This window comes from Ruditapes philippinarum, unplaced genomic scaffold (assembly GCF_026571515.1).
Source record: "Ruditapes philippinarum isolate M1 unplaced genomic scaffold, ASM2657151v2 ctg1430_1_1_1_1, whole genome shotgun sequence".
Lineage (NCBI taxonomy): Eukaryota > Metazoa > Mollusca > Bivalvia > Venerida > Veneridae > Ruditapes > Ruditapes philippinarum.
In genome coordinates, this window is record NW_026865935.1 from 102,021 (window position 1) to 126,937 (window position 24,917).

The window sequence follows — 24,917 nt, forward strand, 5'->3', positions numbered from 1 at the left end:
TTCGGGCATCTGGTTCAAGCAGCCAAGTAGGCACTGAAACCGCATAGCGAGAAGACTGAAGGCATTTTCTACCACTCGTCTAGCCCTGGACAACCTAAAATGAAAGGATGGTGATGGTTTATAAGAACAAATTTCTGATTAAATGCATAGCTATTTTGCCAATAGTAATTCAAAAGATTGTCTAACCTGTAATTGAATATGCGCTCCTCGTTGGTCAAGTTGCGTCTGGAGTATGGCTTCATCATCCAAGTTCTCAACGGGAAAGCGTCATCTCCAATGAGGAAGTATGGGGTGTTCATGTCATCGCCAGGCAGTGGATCAGGGTCCGGCAAACCAAGGTTGTTTTCTTCTAGCATGGTTCTGAGTTCAGTGTTATTGAATAGCTGGGCATCGGATGCACTGCCATTAGCACCAACGCTTACCCAGATGAATTTGTAGTTTGCGTCTACGAGTGCGAGTAGTATTATGGTAAAGAAGCCTTTATAGTTATAGAACAGAGACCCAGAGTTCTTCGGGTTCTTTATCCTCACGTGCTTACCATCAAGAGCCCCGCAGACATGAGGAAAATTCCACTTGGTTCGGAAGTCATCTGCAATCTGCTGCCATTGTTCAGCAGTGACGACGGCTGGCAGCACCTCTTCAGAGTACTCCTGTATTATAGCATCCAAAACTTCAGGGACGAATTTACTTATTGTGTTTCTTCCCACTCGGAATGAGTACATCAAGTCTGAATACGAGGCTCCAGTTGCGAGATGACGAAGAGTGACCGCCAACTTCAATCCAGGCTCCAGGGCTTCCCTGAAATAGAGATTGAACAATGATAAGTAATAACTAGCCTACTATGATACAACGGTATTAAAGTTTCTTAAATATTAGTGACAATTGCACAGAGCTGTAGAAGTCAAATGGTTTGGGAAAGTAATTCGATGACTAATTATTTCAGAAATACGTGAAAATGATGGGGATCGAACCCATGATTTACCTGAAGTTGGTGTTCTTTTTCTGAATTCTGGGTGATATGCGATCAACAAGCTCCCCAAACATATCAGCGTCTACCCTTAGGAAATTTTTGTATCCTTTTGGGTCCTCCCTGTTTAGCTCCTGTAGCAGTTGCTCATAATGCCCATACAGTGGTCGTCGTGCAAGCCACTGCTTCATCCATATTTTCCTGCGCATTTGTCGCCTACATCTATGCCTACGACCCTCAGCCTCTTCCTCTTATTCCAACTCTAGCACAGCAATGGCCCTGTCTCTCTGGAGCTCTAACCATCTGGCCCACAACTGCAACTGCTCAATCTCCATAAATATTTATACTATGCTGGACACAACATATACTATGAAGTTTCAAGATGAAGTGATAATGATCAACACTGTTTGAAGTTTTTATTCTAAAAGTTTTGGTACACGACGGTTCACGACCTTCTACGACTCGAGTACGACCATGACGATCTGGTCGGGGAAAGATCTGACACCGATCGAGCAGAGATCCAGTAGGTCGAGTTGAGATCGTGTAGGGATCGTGTAAATGTCGGGATGATCGAGCGGAAATCGGAAAGGTGGTCGGGTTGACGTCGTGAAGGAGTCGTGAATAATCGTGTGGGAATCGTGTGTGATCGACAAGAGGTCGAGAAGAAGTCGTGTATACGCCTTTAGTCGAGCTTGGTCGGGCCTGATCGGGGAATTTGGGTGATCGGGATGATCGAGTTGATCTGATCGGCAGTGGGAACCCAGCTTTAAAGGTTCTCTACATTTTAATTTAAGACTTATGTTTGAATGCGGATGAAAGAAAACATATCATAACTTAAACAGCGAAAGGAATAATCTCCGTAATGTGTAATTTTGCACAAGAAAACATAAATAAATATATGCATACATCATGCTGAAAATTCAACAATATTCAAACTAGTTACAAAATTATATTTCGAAAAGTAAACTGTGACGTATTATGAAGAAAAGTGCATTACGTCAGCTGCAAAAATCGGTACCACAAAAAGGGATGTAATATATAGAAATGTTGTTTGTTTATAATTTTATATTAACATATATTTCACTCGCGAACACCAGCTGTTATAATTTAACTCGTTATATTTTAATTTATAATACAGCAAACATCCTTTGTTTAAAACAAAATGAAAATTTATCCATATTAATTAACAGCAGCCATGTATATATTTAGTAATACAGATTTTTGACAGGTTATATAGCCGTATATAAACGATAACCCGAGCCGCCAAGTGAGAGTTATATTGCAAACAAAATTATATCGGCCATATAACCTGTTAAAAATCTTTATAACGAATTGACAATACTGTAGAAAAAAGAGAGATTTCTTGATAAATTGACAGCAGCTGTGTATATAAACTATATAAACGCCAATTAAAATTGACGTAACAAACTTGCAGTAACAAACGTGCAGTATTATAAAAGATTTTATAATACTGCACGTTTGTCACGTCACTTTTCATTGGAGAATCGTGACATTTTTATAGTTTTATATACACTGTTTCTGGCAATTTTCTAAGAAATCTCACTTTTTTTCTCAAAAAAAGGGAAGTTCGCGGTTTTATAAATTCGTTATAAATATTTCTGACATGTTAAATGGTTGTAGGCAATATAACCATCGCCTAACGGCTCGGGTTATATTTCCAAACAGTCGTTTATGTAGGGCAATATTACCTGTCAAAAATCTTTATAACTAATAATATAAACGTCATGATTATCCTATGAAAATCGACTTTACATATTTAATATATATTTATGCTTATGAAGTAATTGTTTTGCTCATTGCGTCATTGTTAGGCGCATGACGTCTTTGCAGCTGTGTAGCAAGTGGGATTTTAGAAAGAGTTGCTGTACATATGTTTGTTTAAAGGGTAAAATTTTGTTATGTTTCGTGAAAATATAGTCCATATTTCACTCAAACGGAAAGCAACAATGAAAGCAACATTTTCAAATTTGAATATTGACAGTATACTTACACCCTAACACAACATGTTGCTATAGCCTGAAGAATGAGGGATGGTTATCTGTTCCCAGATTTTTTGACTGGTATTGAGAAGAAGCTCCGCCAGAATATTGGCTTTAACTATGTAAAGAGTTTAAAATATCGGACTACACTGCTAAATCTTCAGTCTCTGCGTTTATATATACAGTCGTTTTTTTTTTTGCAGTTTCTATGTTAAGTTCCCGCCCCGCCCCTCAATTAGAAATCACGCCTGTTTCATTGGAACTTTCAACAGGGGCAGTTCCAATGACTGTTCTCTTTTTTTTAAAGGAACCGTTTTCGTAGGTTTACCACTATCACAATTGATATTATCAAGGCAATCGGGATTTTCATCGCAAAACAAGTCTATATTGCTAGACGACAGACCGGCGGAATCTGCACGTGTCGTGTGATTGTGTTCCGGTTTAGCATGATCGTAACCTTATATTCACCTTCGTCTACGCAAAATAATGTTTCGGTGAATATAAACAAGAGCTGTACACAATTTTCGGGTACATGTATTCAAATGATAACACAACGCAATCGTTAATAACTAACGAGTAAGCAACGAACGATTGCTTAACTACTGCTTTCGAGATACCCGCGCTAGTGTCTCGTTAACCAACCCTCCGTCAATCGTTAGCACGTTCGTAAACGCAAATATAACGATAGCTTCGAGATACTAACCCCAGGACAAATTTAATAAATTTTGACGAGAAGTCGTTTGAAACAAAATTGACGGCGGACGCACTGACGGACGGTGTGATAACAAAAGCTTAACAAGGGCAACACTGTCGCTACATACGCTCGTCCGAAAAGCATTGACAGAGATGAGGGCATTATAGATATGCATATTGGAGATATGCTCTGGGCAATATACAGAAAATATCTAGATAATTTATCATCTCTAGTAACTTTGACCTTGCAAATATTAACCTAAATACATATGTCGCACTTGTAGTCATGGCAGTTTGATAGTTATCATTAATGTTACAATCCATTAATAAATGATGACTAAATGGTCCCCGAAAACTAACTTTGACCTCTCTATGTGACCTTGACTTGGGACCTGTATTATGTACACAATAAGCCTCACAATGGGGAACATTTGTGCCAAGTAATATCACTATCCCCCGATTGTAGAAGTTCGGCTCCAAACGAGCATTTTTCAATGACCTCTTAGTGTGCCCTTAACCTTTAGCTTAGAGACCTGGTCCATGCACGTGGCACTGCTTCTTATAGTGTTGAACATTTCTATGGAGTTTCATTAGAATCTAACCATGCGCGAAGGAGATATGCTCTGGACAATATTTCTTTATTTTATTATTTTGACATTGACCTTGCATATATTAACCTACATTACATTTTTCACACCAGTAGTTATGATAATGACAATTTGTGTTTCAATCCCACAACGAATGATCACTAAATGGTCCGAATACACATTTTACATATTTTTATCTGAATTTTGACCTTGTGTGACCTTGACCTTGGCCGCAGGGACCTGAATTTTGCACGCGGCACTCCGCCTTACAATGGTAAACATTTGTGCCAGGTTATATTGAAATACCTCTATGTATGTAGAAGTTTTGCAGCGAACAAGCGTTTTTCAATGAACTCTAAATGTGACCTTGACCTTTGATCTAGAGGCCTGGTGGCTGGATATATGCACAACACAGCTTCTTATAGTGGTGAACATTTCTATGAAGTTTCTTTAAAATTCCTCTATGCGTGTAGGAGAAATGCTCCAGACAAAATTGGACGCCGCCCGCCCGCAAGGGAGCACTATAATACGACTCGTTTTACAAATGATAAGTATATATATATAACAACATGAATTCTAATTTATTACGCCTAAATATTCAATTGTATGTAATGCTTACTTTCAGTGCAGTTAAGACCAGTTCTGCCAGCTGCACATATACACAAACCAATTATAGGATCACACGGACTATCAACACACTGGCACGTTGATGCACAATTCTTACCATATCGTCCGTGAGGGCATGCTAAACATGCAAAAATAATCAATAACATAAAGCACAAAACAACTATTTTTGAACTTATAAAAAGCACACAAATACATGCATAAATAGTAAGTGGAAATCATTTCAACTTAAATGGACAAAGTGAATACAAAAAGACCTGCATATTAATTACATTGAAATAAACATTCACACCAGGGCCACAACATTGACAAAAATTATTAAACTAAAAAAACACAAGATATGCATTTCTTAACTTGGTACTGACCATTCAAGTAATAGGATGAAATTACACTTTTTGTTTTTGAGCAGAAGTCCAGACAAGTTTTGTGATAGACAGAAAGGCGGACAGATGGACCACGGAGAATGGATATATATATATGGCACGGCTATTTTGTAGCATGTAACAGCTACTGTGTAGCAGGCGACAGAAAAATCAAAGGCAAAAAAGCCTTTTAAATCAAGGGTAAAATTCAACTGAAAAACCGCGTACTTAAGGAACCGGTCCAACTGGTAAAGTTTAATTTAAACTGCATTAATGAAACAGAGTAGTCATACGGACAGCCGGACAGACAGACGACGGAGAAGTGATCCCTATATATCACCGCTACTTTGAAGCTGGCGACATAAAATGGACTGTCAAAAGATAAAAAAAGATTGGCTAAGAAATAGATATGCTCTGTTATGAAAAAATATCTAAAAAAAAAATAATATAAAAAATAAGAAAGTTCAAAATTCTTTTAAAAGTGATAATATCAGGGACGGACAGACAGAGGAACTGAAGACACTCTGCTGGTAAACCTTTAAACAGCCCTTGTTCTTACCAGAATATAACATTCTAAAGAGGAGATAACTCTTGAAATAAAGATGCTAGACTAGAGAACGTTGTCATATATAATGTGAGTGATGACAAAGAACAATTATCTTAAGTTTGAACTAGACACCATTTATATAAGTAAACAAAATCACAATTTTCAAATATACCATTTATAGTAACAAAGAAGAAAAATATAAGCAACAAATGTCGAACGACATATATGCCTTTGACTCATACTATTGGTAATTTTGTTATAGAAACATGCCATAAATGGATACATGGAAGTGTTCAGTAATGAAAAAAGACAAATAATGACCAATAAGAGACCTGAAACTGAATGAAAGCTATTATTAGTATAATGAGCGTAAACCATTGTGACAATCAATGTCCCTGTGACCTTGACCTTTGACATAGTGACCCCAAAAGAGGTCATCTACGATAGTTTTTAAGATAATCAGCGCAAACCATGTCTACCGACGGACACACCGACCAACATTAGCAAAACAATATACCCCGTCTTCTTCGAACGGGAGGGGGGGGGGGGGGGCAGGGTGGTGCATAAAATATAACAATTTTAAAATGAAAATAATAATGTAAACCCTAGACTTATAAATCTAATCTCACATGATGTTGGTGTTGATAAAGAACATATATTATTTTCAATTTAAAGTAAATAAATAATGATGCAGAAAAAGAATGTTAAAGAATGAATAAGGAAAATTCAAAGTTTAAGGAGGAGATAATTCTGGAAATATGGACGCTAGATTTATAAACGTTGTCAAATTATTATGATGCGGGAGGCTGCAGTTTGAAGTAAATCCTTTATGAAATGAAGAAATTTGAGTAAAAAATAATTATTTCCAGAAAAAATATGAAACCAAGGGGGATATAATTCTGTAAATAGTCAAGCTAGAGTCAAGCTAGAGTATTTGTATTTAATCTTCTAGCACACGATTTGAGTGATAATATATTTAAAGTAGAAACATTAAGAAATAAAGAAGTTATAAAAAACAACAACTTTTTCATGTAAATTTCAAGTTCAATGGGTGTAATTGTGATAATTTTGAGTTGTGAACCTCATCACGTATGATATGGTTGGTGATCAGAACACATATTTGAAGTTTGAAGTAAATATCTTAAGAAATAAGGAACTTATAGTGAAAAAGAGTTTACTGTATTTAAACTTTAACGCGGTCGCCGACGCTGTGTGAGAAGGATAGCTCTCAAATATTCCATATAATCAAGCTTAAAATAATGTGTATAATCTACAGACTGTCATCTACCCATATTTCAAGTTTCATAAAATATTTTATGCACTTTTTGCGTTATCACTGAATCCAGTTTTTGTATTAAATATGTCATATTTTAAAGGGACTCCACTGAGGTTTTTTTGACATGACGGGACTGGAAATATTTTTTGAGATTATTACTCTATTTGATATAGATCTATACTAATAACTTATGTGCAAAATTTCAGACAATTGGCTTATTCCGTTTTTCCAAAATAATAATTATAATAGTGAAAAGTGACCCAAAAATGAAAAGCATTCAAACGCTTTTCACTCGAATCGGAATAGCACAAACATGCGATTTTCAATGTATTTCTTGTATGTTTCTTAGTTATATTTCATTGATATTTTTGTTTTAAGTGCTCATGTTGATCTATGTGAAAAATTAAAATTTTATGTTTTTAGGCTTATTAACCTGAATGGAGTTCCTTTAAGTCTATTTGATGCTATAGCAACCAAATACATTTGTATGTCAACATAGGAAGACAACAAAGATGTGCATAATCCCAAGACTGCCATATACCGTCTATAAAGTTTCATAAAAATATTTTCAGTACATTTTGTACCGGGATTCATATTGTGGACGGACGGACGGGCGGATGGTAAACCGGTGGACTAATAACTGAAAAACGAAATATACCAACACAGTAAATAGATTTATAAAAAAAATGAGATCTCTTCGAATTAAATATGTTTTTTAAATTTCTTAGAAAGAGATTATAAACCTTTATTCAGAAATCTAATTATCCTGTGATTTTAACCCTGATCTTGGACAATACATTATAGTATTTATAAAGGATATATATGATTGTAAAAAAAATCTCTAGGAAATAATTAAGAACCTATGAAAAACACTGAATATAAAACTTTCTCAAGGAAAAAGATCAGCGAAAAATATACTTTATATAAGAAATTTAAGTGTAATATACATATTCCTAGTAAATAATGGATTAAGAAACTGTGATGGAAGCTCTTCAGAAGATATTTTAGGATGAATCTATTTGATCTTAGGCCGCCCGAGAAATTACCTACACAGTATATGTGAGAAAAGAAGATTATAACCATGCTTCAAGAAAAATTGGTAAAAATGGTTTATTATGTTCTACCTAATCTGACAAGACCTTTCAAAACGCATTTCAAAACGTGAGAGCTACTCCTTATTTAAAACCTCATAATTATACTTTAATAACCTTTAATCATTTTTAATCAATTATAATAATTATAATCATAAAACTGTAAGAAGATTTTCTGCACGTGTTAAAATTTTCTTTCATTGCCTAGTAAATGTGTAAAATGTGCAGTACTACTATTAACGTGTTTAGGATATATTGATACATTAAATATCTTACGTTGATTGCAGTTTCGACCCATGGTTCCGGCAGGGCAATTCTGAATGCATTCGCCAGTCACGTGATCACATTCCATGTCGTTATCGCAGCGGCATTGCATTGAACAGCCAATGCCGTAGAATCCATTTGGACAGCCTTGCTCACAGCGGGGTCCATGAAATCCAGGCTTGCAAATGCAGTCACCTGTCTGTTACAAACATTCCACAGTTACTTCAAGTCGTCGCCGATAAGTGTCAAACTTACTTATTTCAGAACAATTATGCATTCGTTTAACTTGTCAACTTTAACTTATTAACTTTATAAAACATGTTTATTTCATCTATGACTTTTGATTTTAATCATAGCATAAATTGAAAGAAACAGTATAAAAATATTACCTTAGCGTTACACTTATTTGTTTGTCCTTTGTTACAATCGCAGTGCTGAATACAATTTCCACCATACGTAAATGGAGGGCAAGGAATATTACAAGAAAGTCCGAAAAAACCAGGATTACACTCACAGAAACCAAACGTTCTATCACAATATCCTGTAAGTAAGAAATGCCTAATATATTCTGACAAATTTATCTTCTATCATTATGCAATTAACAGGATAGATAACATTTTATCTAAAAAGCAAATTTATCACACACCCGTGCCGATTTTGCGACTCGCAAAAATGGTGTTGCAAGGCCGTGCATATATTTTGACGTGACGTCATTTACGTTACATAGTGTAAAGACGCGCTAAATGTTACACCCCTACGAAACAGTGGCTCTTCACATTTTGGTGATCTGTTTAAATGTGGACCACCGACACAATCGATCAAAAAGTCAGAGTATTTTGTAAAAATATCCATTTAAAAAGATCATGCTTGTTTTTCAAAAATCGAGGAATGTCATGCCACATAGAACATTTTTCTTATCATGTTGGATGCAGTTTCGATAAGAAATACCCAAAAATGACGTTGCTAGAACTTTTACCAAATATAAACTCGTGTGTTTATTTTACGAGAAGACACATTTTGAGTTATTTCCCTACCGTAAAATTGATGCTAGCCCAATTAATCATGCATGTACCATTGTTCCAACCTCCCCTTTTGGCCAAACACACAAAATAACTTACAGAGCTTAGTTAAGCTATAAGATACCTAATGTAGAATCTCCTTTATGAAGAGTATTCGTTTTTAGTGAGGGCATAGAGTTTCGATAAGCTTGGGTTCAAACTCTAGAAGATGCAATTTTGTCTTTTGTCTTCTTTTTGTTTGGCCTAATTTTGATTTCTTTTCTTATTTTTTATAATTATTATATAAAATCTGAAATTAATTAAAGTTTTATGCATAATTTTTACTGTTAATTGTGAAAAATTGGATAGGACAACAACTTTAAATAATTATAATTTAAAATCAATGTTTAGATTTGTATCAAGATAATTATGAAATAACTAATTTGATGCCCATATTTCATAAACAGCTTTTCTTACCCCACCCTCTTCTTTTTTGATGTAATATAACAAGCACCTGTTTCTATAAACCAAAAAAAAATCTTTTCATAGACAATTGTCATTGATTTTATTTGTAGTTATTTAAAACTATGCTTCTTTACAAGAATTTTTCAACTAAGACTCGAGAAATATTTATTTTCCATACCACTTGATGAAAATAAATCCTGTATTTGCAAAAGAAACTTGAATATCCGCTATGTTTTTTTTAGTATTTATGTCCAGAGTATAGTACAATTTATTAATATAAAGTTTTAAATGTTTTCTGAAAAAAGTGTTAATTTCAAATCTTTTACCTTAAAAACCAAATTTTCACAATTTTTTTGCATTGTGATCGAGCCATCGACAAGATGCTGGCGCCATCGGCAACGTAAAAGAGCCCTCGACATTGTGATAGAGCCATCAATATAATTTAATAAGTGATAATTGTGGAGTTTTACCGTTATTGCGTAACTGATCAACAAGTAAGTGTTAATATATTGGTCAATCAATGAATAGTGGCGTAGCTACTATTAGGCCATGTAGGTCCGGGCCTACAAGTTGGTCAAGAAAATGATATTTTCAAAAGTTCTAAAAATGCAATAAAAGCAGGCGGGGATGGGGCTGGTAGTGGGTTAAAGCCATATGGTCAAATCAAGTGTGTTTTAGGCTTATGCATGATTTACCGTCCTCGGTAAAGTTGGCATCCGATCAAATTCATAGTTTAAAATTATTGTTTTGATAATGTTCCTTGAAAATACTTTGAAACGCGCATTTCTCTCTTTTTAATCTGAACTTGGTTTTGGCTTCTGGGGGCTCAGCCCCCAAGACTCTCTTTTATGGGCTTACAAGTTGAAAAAAAAGCTGGCTACTGGCCCTCTGATGAAAATTCTCCATACCAAAATAAAGGGGAACAATCTGCTGCACCAGTTACTTTCATTTTCGATTGAAAATTTGACGTATCGGAAAAAGGTTCGTTATAGTTTCATATGATGATTTGATTGAACAGTTATTACATATAGTGATTTAATTTTGTCATTTTTAAATGCGCAATACAAAAAAATATTCATTTATTTCGAATAAACTGTCGTTCAGTCGGGAAATTTTCACATTAACCCAGCGGCAACATCTCTTTCGACTTATGCTTGCGGTGACTTCGAGATTATACATATCTTCCTTTAACTTGAAATCTTTGTAATGACAGCTTTATTTCCTTTAAGAGAATCAATAACCTACAATTTGGTACCAGGATTTTGAAATTTTGAGAAAAAATGTTGGCGTTATGGATTTATGTACAGACCCAATCAAACCGAGTCTGCAATTTTCATGCAAGTTTTAAAAGTGGGTAAAGGGGGGTGGGGGTGGGGGGAGAAGACCAATCAATGCGCCGAACACTTGAGCTCAACAGCTGTTTGGCTAAAAGCTGACGACACACAATATGAAATATTTGTTCAATTTGATTACTTAATGTTGCACGAAAGTAAACTAGTGTTCACATACAAACTGCTCTACTTGTGTGTGCTTTACCTTTTACATGTATTGCTGAAGTGTTTGGTACAAAACTTGCATGATTGGCTTTTCTTAATATTTTTTACCGCATCTTTGTTGATCAGCGGGATAATTCGATCATAATAATCATTTATTGAATGATATTGTTGTCTCTATCACATTTTCAAGGGATCTTATACATTGCCGATTGTGATTTAACTTAGCTCTGTAAGTTATTTTGTATGTTGGGCCAAAAGGGGAGGTAAGGACAATGCTACATGCATGGTAAGTGGGCTAGCATCAATTTACGGTAGGGAAATCACTCAAAATGTGTCTTCTCGTAAAAAAAACACACGAGTTTATATTTGGTAAAAGTTCTAGTAACGTCATTTTAAGGTACGTTGTTATCGAAACTGCACCTAACATGATAAGAAAAATGTTCTACGTGGCATAAAATTCTACGATTTTCCATTTAAAAAAAGCTTGATCTTTTAAAATGGATATTTTTCCACAACAGAAGTGTCCATGGTCCTCATTTAATTAAATTTGGGTATGCAATAAATATAATATTATAGGTACGTTCAATAACTAATATCTAACATCTTGAGGCTCGCATAATATAATTTTATTCAACTCGTTCAATTAATTCAGTATTGAACTTACATTCCTTCAATATCCTATTTTTATTAGTGCAAATAGCATATTGTTTGACAAAAGGTACCTCCAATTTTAGAAGTTTTCATATCTTAACTGTTTGAAATTTCCAGATCTGTTCTCGCTTAATTAGAAAATGACAAATGTTCCGCCACATAAATATCCCGCAGTTCCAATGTGGTGATTACATGACCGAAGTGTTAATATCATTTAACACAAAAATAAAAAGACGGAATATATATATAAGTTCATAAAAAAATGAAAATTCACCAAGAGGACCTATCAATAGCAGAACATTATTGTAAGTAAAAAATAAAAAATAAGTTAACGTGCAAAATATAAAGTCATCCTATCTCAGTTTATTCTATATGCATTACAGTGCTCCTTAAAATTTGGGGAAAAAATCCTAAAATGTGTCAGTAAACAAAAGGAATATCCAATGAAGTTCAAAGTTCATTTTTCTAAATGTAATATCAGTATAGATTTAAATTAACAATCAGCTCTGCGGAATAAGACATTTTAGCTTTTCAGTAAAAGCTTATTTTCACCAAATATGCATAACTTGAGCAAACATAGTAATCAAAGCACAGAAGGCGCTGAATTTGTTTGGGTCTCAGAATGTCAGAAAGGTGAAGTTTGTGAGATTATAAACCAATTTGTTTCTGTATAGTGCCACCAATGCTGTTTCCAGTGTTATAACTGTAGTAAATTGGCTATAAGGCTAATTGCAACACTTATATTCAATTCAATGTTTATTTGGCATAAACAATTTAATAATAATAATAATAATAATAATAATAATAATAATAATAATAATAATAATAAAAAAACAAAAAACAAAAAAAACGTGAGTTCCCTAACTGGAATTGAACTTCAGACCTCTCGCTTCCTAAACGAGCGTGCAACCCCTCGACCACGGGGAAGTTATAAAATAACAGACTAAAGAAAACCACATTATTCTAAATTAGGGTTTGTAACCCTTATTAATTTCGAGATATTTTGTTCACGGTGAACCTGTTGTTTAACACTGATGTAAATAATCATGAATCTTGATATTAGCATGTATATCTGTAAAGAATTACACAACATTAGAAAATCGGGAACTTTTTTTCTTCACCGGGAAGGCTTTAAAATCAATGCGCCTGTCATTTGACAATGTTTACGCATTGATCTCCCCTTAATTTTTCGGCGTATTTTTTCTTATAAAGTGAAGTAACCGCTTCGAGGAATTCGGACTACTTTCGGTTTTTGCAAATAAGCATGTCTGGAATTTCGCTACCATTATGTGTTTGGTCTGACGACCCAAACAAATAAAAACTAGGTCGAGTGGTTTCAGAAAAAAAAAAAACAGAGAAATTATTAAAGTCGTTTACAACTTTAGTCTATATGTAAAAGATGTCGCCTCTGGACAGGATTGATTTCAACCCCAATGGCATTTTTGAACAAACTGGTTATAAAACGCCTTAACTTTGCTACACTGCAAACACATCTGACATTTCTTTTTCAAATGATTTTTCTCACAAGCTTATGTAAATGTAAAAAGGAGCGGCTCCAGGAAACATTGGCAAGTTAAAACGCACGATTCAGTAGGAGCGATTCAGTAGGAGCGAGATGAACATTAAAACTAAAGGCGCGCAATATTTTAGCCGTATAAAAAGTAGGAGATCTGTTATAGAAGACACATAAGCAAGGTTTTCCATTACAGAAATGTTCACGGTAATCACCCGTAAAAAGAAAGTTCAACTGTTTGCAAACCAAATGATTGCATTGACCTACTCATTTTGAAAATTTCTATGTTGTAACAATCAAAAAATGAATTAATACCTTTACGCTTTTGAATAACAAGAGGGCCAAGATGTCCCTAGATCGCTCAACTGACCCATCGAACTCATCCGAGCAATAACCCTGACAAGCATCATGAAATGAGTAAAAAATGTGGTCTCTAGAGTGTTAAGAAGAGTTTTCCATATTTGAGCGGTGTGACCTAGTTTTTGACCCCAAATTTTTTCTATTTTTAGCGCTTGTCACCTGGTTTTTAATCCGAGATGACCAATGTTCAAACTCATCCGAGCAATTACCTAGACAAGCATTCTGACCAAGTTTGATGACGATTGAGTAAAAAAATGTGACCACCAGAGTGTTCACAACGTTTTTTCATATTTTGGCGGTGTGACCTAGTTTTTGACCCAGGTGAAACTATGAACTTGACCTAAAAATTATCAAAACAAACTTTCAGACCAATCTCTAGGACATTTGGATGAAAAACAGTAGCCAATAGAGTGTAAACAAGATTTTATAACTTTAGCTCATGTGACCTTGTTTTTCATCCGAGATGACCCATGTTCAAACTCATCCGAGCAAGTACCCAGACAAGCATCCTTACAAAATTTGATGATGATTGAGTCAAAACATGTGACCACTAGAGTGATAACAAGGTTTTTCCACATTTTGGATGTGTGACCTAATTTTTGAACCCAGGTGACCCATATTCAAACTTGACCTAGAAATCATCAAAACAAACTTTCAGACCAATTTCCAGGATATTTGGATGAAAACAGAAGCCACTAGAGTGTTAACAAGATTTTTCTATTTTTAGTTCCGAGATGACCAATGTTCGAACTCATCCGAGCAATTACGTAAACAAGCATCCTGCCCAAGTTTGATGATGATTGAGGCAAAAATGTGACCGATAGAGTGTTAACGAACAAATGTGGACGGACAACGGACATTCAACGATCCTAAAAGCTCACCCTGAGGAAGCTCAGGTGAGCTAAAAGTCAGTGGGCACCATGAGAATAGACGAATGGGCCATAATGGCACTTACATCGCTCATCTGATTATGAAGGCTCAATCCAATTTTATTTGACCTTGTTTTTGACCGAAGATGACCCATATTCGAACTTGACCTAGAAATCACCAAAACAACATTCCTGACTAATTTCAATGAAATTTGAATCAAAACCGTAGCCTCTAGAGTGTTAACAAGGTGATTCCATATTTGGTCTGTGTGACCTAGTTTTTGATCCTAGGTGACCCATATCTGAGCTTGACATAGAAACCATCAAAACAAACCGTCTGGCCAATTTTCAGGATATTTGGATCAAAACAGTAGCCTCTAGAGTGTAAGAGATTTTTAGGGCTGTCTGACCTAGTTTTTGAACCAAAGTGAGTGTTAACGAACATATATGGACGGACGACAGACATTCAACGATTCTAAAAGCTCAATAAAAAATTTTTGGTGCCGTCATTGCGAAGACTACAGATGCAATATCGACTCGACAAAACTTACTTAAAATCATATCGTTTTTGATATTTATTGAAATAAGAACATCATAAATTCTACTAAATTATATTCGTGTAATCTTCTTGTTGACATTATTCGAATACCTGTAGGACAGTCCCTTGGACATTTCTTCTCACAGAACTCTCCAAAAAACCCTGAAGGACAACCATCTTCACATTTGTCTCCCTTTACTCCCGGTGGGCATTGACATCTCCCTGTCATGTGATCACATGTTCCACCATTTAGACATGTACACGTATTGTTACAATTTTCTCCAAATGTTCCCTGTTAAAAGTTAGATCGGTAAGAAATATTAAAGAATAATATAAGGAACACATTTTGCTATGAATGATATGAGTAATCGATACTGAAAACAAAACACGAAACAATAGCAAACATACATATTGCTCTATATGCATACTGCAAAATTAATCAAGGACCATAACTCTGTGTTGAAGGGTCTGACCAGAACAAGGCAATGATATGCGCAACTCCTCTTGGTATTGATTGTTCCAATAAAGTTTCATTGAATTGCAGCCAGTCCTTGCAGAGAAATTGCGAGAAAACGATTATTGCCCTATATGCAAACTGCATAACTAATCAAGGGCCATAACTCTGTGTTGGAGGGTCTGACCGGAACAAGGCAACGATATGCACATCTCCTCTTGTTATAAAGTTTCAATGAATTCCAACAAGAAATTGCGGAGAATTAGCGGGGAAACGATTATTGCTCTACATGTATCTGCAAACTGCGTAACAAATCAAGGGTCATTACTCTAAGTTAAAGGCCTGACTGGAACAAGGCGATGATATGCGCATCTAAACTTGGTATTGATTGTTCCCATACAGGTTCATTGAATTCTAGTCAGCAGTTGCAGAGGAATAGCACGGAAACGATTATTGCTCAATATGCATACTTCATAACTAATCAAGGGCCATAACTCTGTGTTGAAGAGTCTGACCGGAACAAGGCGACGATATGCGCATCTCCTCTTGATATTGATGGTTTCCATAAACTTTCCAATAAAGTTTCGTTGAATTCCAGCCAGTATGTAAATAAATAAATAAATGAATAAAAGTGAGTGAGTGAGTGAGTGAGTGAGTAAATGAATGAATGAATGAATGAATGAATAATGAATGAATGAATGAATGAATGTCATTTTTAAAAAAAAAATTTACAGATGCAAGTATTATATTATTTATAAAACATATATAAACATGAAATGTAAATACTGTGTGGACATTTAATAACATTTCTTTAATCCACGGATCACGACATATACAACAGATAATATATGTACGGTATACGAAAGACCGGTGGAAACATTTACGAAAGATCTAGACCGGTGGGGACATTTCAACTTCACGCTCATGAATTTCCAGTTTCATCCTCGTGATTTCACAAATTTAACTTTCACGATTTCAACTTTACAGATTCACGATTTTAATTTAATTTATTCATGTTTTAAATATTATGATTTCAACTTTATCAATTTTTCTTTTTTGGCTTATCATTTTAAAATATCATTATGATACTGACAAAGAAATTACAATATAACATGATTCACCATAATAATTTTTCCAGAATAATTATTATAATAGTGAAAAATGACCCAAAATTGAAAAGCGTTTAAACGCTTTTCACTCAAATTGGACTGAGAATAGCACAAACGTATGTATGCTTTTCAATGTATTTCTTGTGTATTTCCTATTTGTATCTTATTTATATTTCTGTTTAAAGTGCTCATGTTTATCTCTGTGAAAATTAAAATGTGATGTTTTAGGCTTATAAACCTCATAGGCGTTCCTTTAAAGGGTCTGACCAAAACAATTTGATGATTAGTGCATCTCCTCTTAGTATTGATAGTTCCCATAAAGTTTCGTTGAATTCCAGCCAGTAGTTGCAGAGAAATAGCACGGAGACGATCACTGCTGTTTATGCATACCACATAACTAATCAAGGGCCATAACTCTGAGTTAAAGGGTCTCACATGGAACAAGGCGACGATATGCGCATTTCCTCTTGGTATTGAAGGTTCCCGTAAAGCTTTGTTAAATCCCAGTCAGTAGTTGCACAGAAGAAGCGCGCGGAAACGATTATTGTTCTAGTGTGAATAAGTGTTAAAGAAGTGTTTGATAGTTAGAAATTAGCTATTTCCACACACACACACAAACACACGCACGCACGCACGCACGCATGCACACACACAAAACAACGACAACAAAATCAAATAAAACTAGAAATGTGTCCATAGGACACGGGTGCCCCCACCGCGACACTGTTCTATCAATCTTTTTACTAAGTCAAGGGAAATAACTCTACAAATACTGGATAAATCCACAAGCGAAACCCCAGGTGCAAATCTAAAATATGCTGAGCAACCTGCCCATAAGGTTTATTGACTATGTCAAATCCTTTTTGAGAAACTTGCGACACAAGTTGAAAATTGCAAAAATTTTCTAAGTGAAGGGCAATAACTCTAAAAATACTAAATAAATCCAGACGAAAATATCTGGTGCACAACTGCACATGCTGATCAATATTCCTGTAAAGTTACATGACTCTAGGTCAAATACTTTTTGAGTTATGTGCGACACATGTTGAAAATTGCCAAATTTTACTAAGTCAAGGGCAATAACTCTGAAAATACTAAAAATATCCAGACGAAAATACCCAGGTGCACAACTACACATGCTGATCAACATTTCTGCAAAGTTTCATGACTCTAGGTCAAATACTTTTTGAGTTATGTGCGACACAAGTTGAAAATTGCAAAATTTTACTAAGTCAAGGGCAATAACTCTAAAAATACTAAAAATATGCACACAAAATACCAAGGTGCACAACTACACATGCTGATCAACATTCCTGTAAAGTTTCATGACTCTAGGTCAAATACTTTTTGAGTTACATGCGACACAAGTTGAAAATTGCAAAATTTTACTAAGTCAAGGGCAATAACTCTGAAAATACTAAAAATATCCAGACGAAAATACCCAGGTGCACAACTACACATGCTGATCAACATTCCTGTAAAGTTTCATAACTGTAGGTCAAATACTTTTTGAGTTACTTGCGACACAAGTTGAAAATTGCAAAATTTTACTAAGTCAAGGGCAATAACTCTGAAAATACTAAAAATATCCAGACCAAAATACCCAGGTGCACAACTACACATGCTGATCAACATTCCTGTAAAGTTTCATGACTCTAGATCAAATACTTTTTGAGTTACGTGCGACACAAATGTGAACGGACGGACGGACGGACGGACGGAAGGACGGACGGACGGACGGACGGACAAGGGTAAATCTAAATGCCCGCCACTAACGTGGGGGTACAAAAATTGTCACGTATCACATTATTTGGACAGTTATTTGTCTCTTCTACAATTCAATGCAATACTTTAAACATTAGCTTACCCCTTACCGTTGAAGGTTCAAATGCCGATTTAGACTTGTAATTCTTTCACATAAGAAAGATTTTCGGCTAGATTACAGAACATCGGTCGGTGGTTCTACTCATTTCCTGGTTCGTGACTGCAATAATGCACTGAGTAGCATTTGAGGCCCAAAAAATTATAATGTGTTTAAATTGATCATAACCACAAATGAGCCCTTATAATTTTTTATTCCTAAAATGCTACTCAGTGCATTTATAAATAATAAAGTGACTGATAGATTGAAAACCACTGAACAAAGAAAAAACACTAAGTTAAGCATTTTCGGTGCCGTCCGGGTTTCATGGTTGTCCGGTTTTGGTGGTCTCCAACCAGTACAGTAGAAATACAGACAGGAAATTCAAGAAAAGAAATGCCATATATATATAGTATTTTTTTTAGTAAAATGCTACTATTAGATCTACCAAGTGTATAAAAGACATAAATACACGTCATAGTTGTGCCAGAAGGTGATAATCGGGCTAAAGCCCTCGGGGCCATTATTCATTTTGCGGGCCGATTATCACCTTCCGGCCCTACTCTGTCGTGTATTGATCTCTTAATAATTATTATGCATTTTTCTTTGTTAAATTATGTGTAAATGAACGTTGTATGAATGATATTAAATATATCTTAAAGGAGCGTTTGTCAAAGCGATCAAATGCTGTGTGTTATTACAAATGGAATAGTTGTTATTGTTTGATGATGATATTTTTGTTTGTGTTTTCATATACTGTTTAGAAGGCCACATTTAAATTTAAGATATGCTATTGTTTTTGACAATGATATATCGTCATGTGTTACCTTCTTTAAATACATGTATTATTATTATTATTATTATCATCATCTCAACCATGAATGCTCGTTTTTAACTTACTAATTACATTTTCATAGCAAATAAATTGTTTTCTTGATAAACAAGAAAATTTTTACATACATTCGTATGTAATATAGGTACAATTGCATACTAACTCCTGTGCATGCTGCATGAAAGGTGTTATAAAAAATGAAACAACATGTCATCAGATATTTTCTATTTTTAAACGTTTTCATGGAATGTAATAAATGTATCATAATATTAAAGTTTCATGCCTTCTGATTAGGAAAGTGTTTTGAAGAAAAGAACAATGCATGACTAATTTACTGCTTTAAATAAAAAATTAAATTACACATCTTCCACTGAACATACCTTAATATGAAAATCTTGCAAACCCACAGAAATAGAAAAAAAAACACAATAAAAACCGTTTTTCCCCGCGTATTTTGTTGTTTTTTTGAACTCGTAAATCTGGTCACCAGTTTATTTAAAACATACCTTACACTTTTCTTTCTTTTTTTATCTTACAGAGCATTAAAACCCATTCAAATATATTAAAGGTATAGAATTTCATTGAAAATCATAGTCACAGATTTGAGAAATTATTATTTATTTACAAAAAAAACTCATCATTATTTGTTATCGATTGATCCAATAAAACCCAAAAGATACGGTTTGTAAATATTTATTACAAATAAATATAAAAAGGTATTTCCTATCCTATGCGACGCGCCCAGGTTAGCTATACTTTATAATTCCCGCGTTAAGTCGCGATGGTGCTTGGGATAATCACGTGATACTGTAACGGCAGCCATCTTACGATACGAAAATGCCTGGCCCTCCTTGGACAGTTTCTTCTGCCTAAAATATTATATGAAATTAATACTTGCAATTTAAAGTTTGTTTGCTACATAAAGATTATCATTTACTAATTGCAAACTTTTTCTTTGCCCGACTATGTTGATGTTTTATCATTGGCTGTAACCATCACGTGATCAATACACATTAAGGTGTAAACTAATTTAATTTTCATTAAAATTATGCCGTTTATCGGACATATAACAATTGTATGTACAAATAAATTTATAAAACAATCTTAGAAGTATTTAAAATAATAAAAATCATTGGAGAATAATAAACGATATAAATTGTAATTGCGTATGACAACTCACCCCTTAACAAAACATAATAGACTCAACCAAAACAAGCGTCTGCTTCTTTACCTAATTATGTAGTTGCAAGATCTTGATCAGCAAACCAAATTTAAGAGCAAACCTATTGTAAAAATAATACTATGACCACAGCAGATTTCGTACAGAAAAAAGAAAATGAAGTTAATAATGTTAATGAGGTCCTTTATCCGCATACAGAATTTCATCAACAAAGCCTAACCATTTTCTGTGCTGTGTGTTTCGTTTCCATTGTTTTTACCTCTTCCAAAGCAATAGTTATTCATTCAGTGAAACAAATAAAATTATGCCCGTTATCTCCATATTGCCCTCCATATACATACTAAGTTCCACAAATCTAGCTTTTTTACCTTTAAGTTATCACAAGATCATACTTATGTTTAGTTTTCATTGTTTTTTTTTATTCCACTACATCTATCCTCATTCACAGTATCACACACATCTATCCTCATACACAATATCACAAACTTTCTTTTTCTAACCGAACTGCAACATATAATAGATATTATTATTCTTTGGTCGAACAGAATGACGGACTGACAGGGGTGAAAAACCGAAGTCGGAACAAATAAAAAGGCGAAACTCTTGAGAAAAATATGCATCTAAATTAGCATATCAATAAAATCCTGTTACACAACAAATTTGCGTAACAAAAGGAATAAAATGGTTCTTCAGAAGAGTTATTTAATTATAGTGGCAAAAATTAAAGCTGTGAGCTGTACATAAAACACCAATCCATGATATTTGACGAATTTTGTTTATCATCCTTACTGTAACATTTTTGCATAATTTATTTTCATGAAGTGCAAAAAGCGGTGTAGATTTTATAAGATTAACAGGATTATCATCTGATTCTTAAAATTAGGGACAGATTTGAAACAAATAAAAACGCTCAAAGCCAGTATATTTTCCTTGAAAATTTTATACTAAGAAAGTTAAATGCTAGTCTTTTTAAATCTGCATATTAAATTATGGTTTCTCTTGTAATTTATATGCACATTTTACACGTTGGTGAATAATGATGCAATATATATGAGATTCGTTCGGAAAATTATATATCATTTCTTTATAAAATGTTCAATAATCATTCAAGGGAATCTTAAAAAACATATTCGTGTACTTCAACAATAAGATATATGCTGAAACTGTTCAAACATATATATGCATTTTACACATACCCGGAGGAGGATTCAGTAACATCAAAACAAAAATTAAGATAGTGAGTTATAGCCTGAAAAGAACGAGACAAGACATGTCGAGATGTCCCAGGCTCGGCTGAGTCAAGGGGCATGATATTTGACCTCCAACAAACGCAACAGAAAAAGAGTGGTACAGAAATATGTAATATTTATGAACATTTTCTTATATTCTCAGTTTGCCCAATTATATCAAGATGCATCAATATTTATGCCTAGTTATGACGACAGATATATGGACAATTGGACATCAATGCACTTTTATTAAAACTTTTATGATCTTTTGTGATCTTAAGGTAGCCCATTTTTTTTTCGACCGAAACTAAAAAATATCTGATCTTGATGATTTGTGATATTTAAAATGTCAATTTTATCAATAAACCGGCCTAGCTGTTTATATCAATTTTCATGCGATTTCCTTCGTTTCATTTTTGTAACGTTAAGTAGGTAAACGTCTTTCTGAGCACTGTCTTTCAGAACATTCCGCAATTGCATGGCTAAATACCCTGTGTTCTGACGTTCAAATGTGTTGAAAATATCGCGCGATTTCGCAGAAAAATGTAAAATAAACTATCAATACGGTTAACTTCGATATAAGTTTTCCTCATATGAAGTAAAATTGTGAAAGAGAAGACTAATGCAAAAATATATAGGTTCAACACGTAAGATATTTTGCCACAACTGTTTAAAAGAAGAGGTGAAGAATGCGGAAAACAGACCGGATATTGATAAAAAAAAGACACAAAAGGCGCTTTCACGTGATAGGAGCGCTGTTTTTTTAAACAAATTTATGACGCTAAAGAAAATCTGATATATCTATATGTTTGTATACCAGAATCACCAAGATCTAAAATATTGTCAATCTTTGGCCGGAAAGTAGCGGGCTATAATAACTTTTAAACCACAAACTTATTCTCACTCGGTGCAAACTGTTTAAAGGACTTTATATCTAAGATTTTTTTTATTTAAAATCTGTCAATGAATGGAAAAGATATTGAGAGAACATGAAATATGTCCACTATCATACATATATCACGACTTTTGACATTCCAGTGTGATTTTGACATTTGGGCTGCTGAACGAAATCTTGATGAACAGAATATTTATACATAATGTTGTAAAACGCACCCATGAATCATAAATCTATGCACAATGCATGCCAATTACTTGTAGGCATAAAAGTGTGACGTTGGCCTGTAAGCTGGAGATCGTATTCATGCCAGCAAAACATCGCCTTAAAATTAAGCACATTTATGCATACTGTTTTTACCCTCAATAAAGAACACAATTGTTGACTTGACACGAAAATCAATACATTTGAAATGAATAATTTCCTTTGAAGTCAAATATGACTTTTTCAGCTACAAAATTTGTTTAAATGTGTGACACTTAAGTTAAATTAGTCGAAAATCTCAAAATCGATCCGAAACGACCATCATTTACTACATGAACACTTTGTACATTGACCATTTAAGCTGGAGATCGGATTCTTGCTGTGTATCATGTTGTCATCGTGTCAAATACATGTACATTTATGTCAAGTGAATGTGCAAAATCCGCCTTAGAATGACAAAATTATTGACAAGACAAAACAATGAATTCATTTTTGTGAAAAATTCATACCATTACTTTGGGCATGTAAGTATGCCCTTGACCTTCTGACTCTATACTTGACGCTTGCAACATGATGTCAAACAAATTAATGCAAAGCTATTTCAAAATCAATCAAGAAATAACAGCATTGTTGATTGGACACAGCCATCAGTGCACTGTCATGAAACTCATTAATTTGGACGAAGAAGTGTGACACTGACCCTTAAATTGGAGACAAGACCAACACGCAACACATCATCATCATGTCCAGCACATGTCTACAAAGTCATTTTATATCCATAAAAGGAGGACAGATAGTACAATAAATATCAAGAATTGTAACTTCTAAGTGTGACCTTTAAACTGTGAGTTAAACACCTATGTTGTCAACGTATCAAACACATTTCTGCCAAGTTAACTATAAAAAAAAAAGAAAAAGAAGAGCACCACAAAGGCGTGTCAATATACCTATTTACAACATTCGCCCAAAACATGTTTATTTCAACTATCAATATTCTTATCTATATTGATACATGCAAAAGAGCTATGGTCTTTTCACATGAATACTAAGTGACAATTATATATGCGACAGCTTTCGCTGTGGAGTACATACCCCAGACATGTAACGTCATGCTCTTAAAAAGCTAATTTTGAAGCACACAGTGATGCTTATTTATCTCCATGCAATTGTTACAAATTGTCACAGAGTGTACATACTGACTGAAAACAATTAAGGCAAATAATTATAAGTATTTGCTTAACTGACCTTTGCGCAAGTTTCATTACAGACGAGTCCTTGCCAGCCTGGGGAGCACAGGCAGCCATTTTTCTTCTCGTTACAGTGTCCACCATTTAAACAGTCATCGCACGTAAATAGGCACTCTTCACCGAAGCGGCCAGGTATACATTCTGAAATGCAAACATGTTTTATTTTATTTTTATTTTAAATTCATTTGTTTTACTTTTTACAACGAACATTTTAAGGGTCACAAAACGTTAAGTGACACGGGGCGGGACCACTTGCGGCGCATAGGTCTCGATTTCAACAAACTTATTAGCGTTCAACTACACAATTCTACATATATACAAATATATAAGATCTAGGCATAAATGTTTGGGAGAAGGGGATTTTTAAAGGTTTTTAAAAATATCCTATATGTAAAACCAGATGATGTCCGAGGAAGGCCCAAATTAGACAGAGGGACATAATTTAGTCAAAGTAAATAGTAGTTCACTTTTCAAAGCGTCACACAAATACCTAAGCTTTCACTATAATCAAGTTCAAAATATTTCATATATTACAAAAGATCAAGTGGCCCTTGATAAACTTTAATTATTTTAGACAGTTCCACACTTGACAAAGCTACACACCG

At 34.4% G+C, this 24,917-nt stretch overlaps 1 protein-coding gene across 8 annotated transcripts in view; it reads right to left on the bottom strand.

Annotated features, from left to right (window-relative positions):
• LOC132730785 (multiple epidermal growth factor-like domains protein 6) overlaps positions 1-24,470 on the bottom strand; it is a 107,696-nt gene extending 83,226 nt beyond the window's left edge. For 6 of the 8 annotated variants that reach the window (XM_060716798.1, XM_060716797.1, XM_060716794.1 and 3 more), the window contains exons 1-5: positions 24,311-24,470; positions 15,413-15,593; positions 8,801-8,952; positions 8,424-8,610; positions 4,867-4,992 (exon numbers count right to left, since the gene is read on the bottom strand). In XM_060716798.1, the coding sequence (XP_060572781.1) occupies positions 4,867-4,992; positions 8,424-8,610; positions 8,801-8,952; positions 15,413-15,530 (583 nt within the window). In that variant the 5' untranslated portion in view covers positions 15,531-15,593; positions 24,311-24,470. Of the gene's footprint in view, positions 1-4,866; positions 4,993-8,423; positions 8,611-8,800; positions 8,953-15,412; positions 15,594-16,083; positions 16,266-24,310 lie in introns of those variants that run through there. The other 2 variants (XM_060716791.1, XM_060716795.1) reach the window with 2 other exon arrangements.
• Positions 24,471-24,917: the final 447 nt, after the last annotated feature.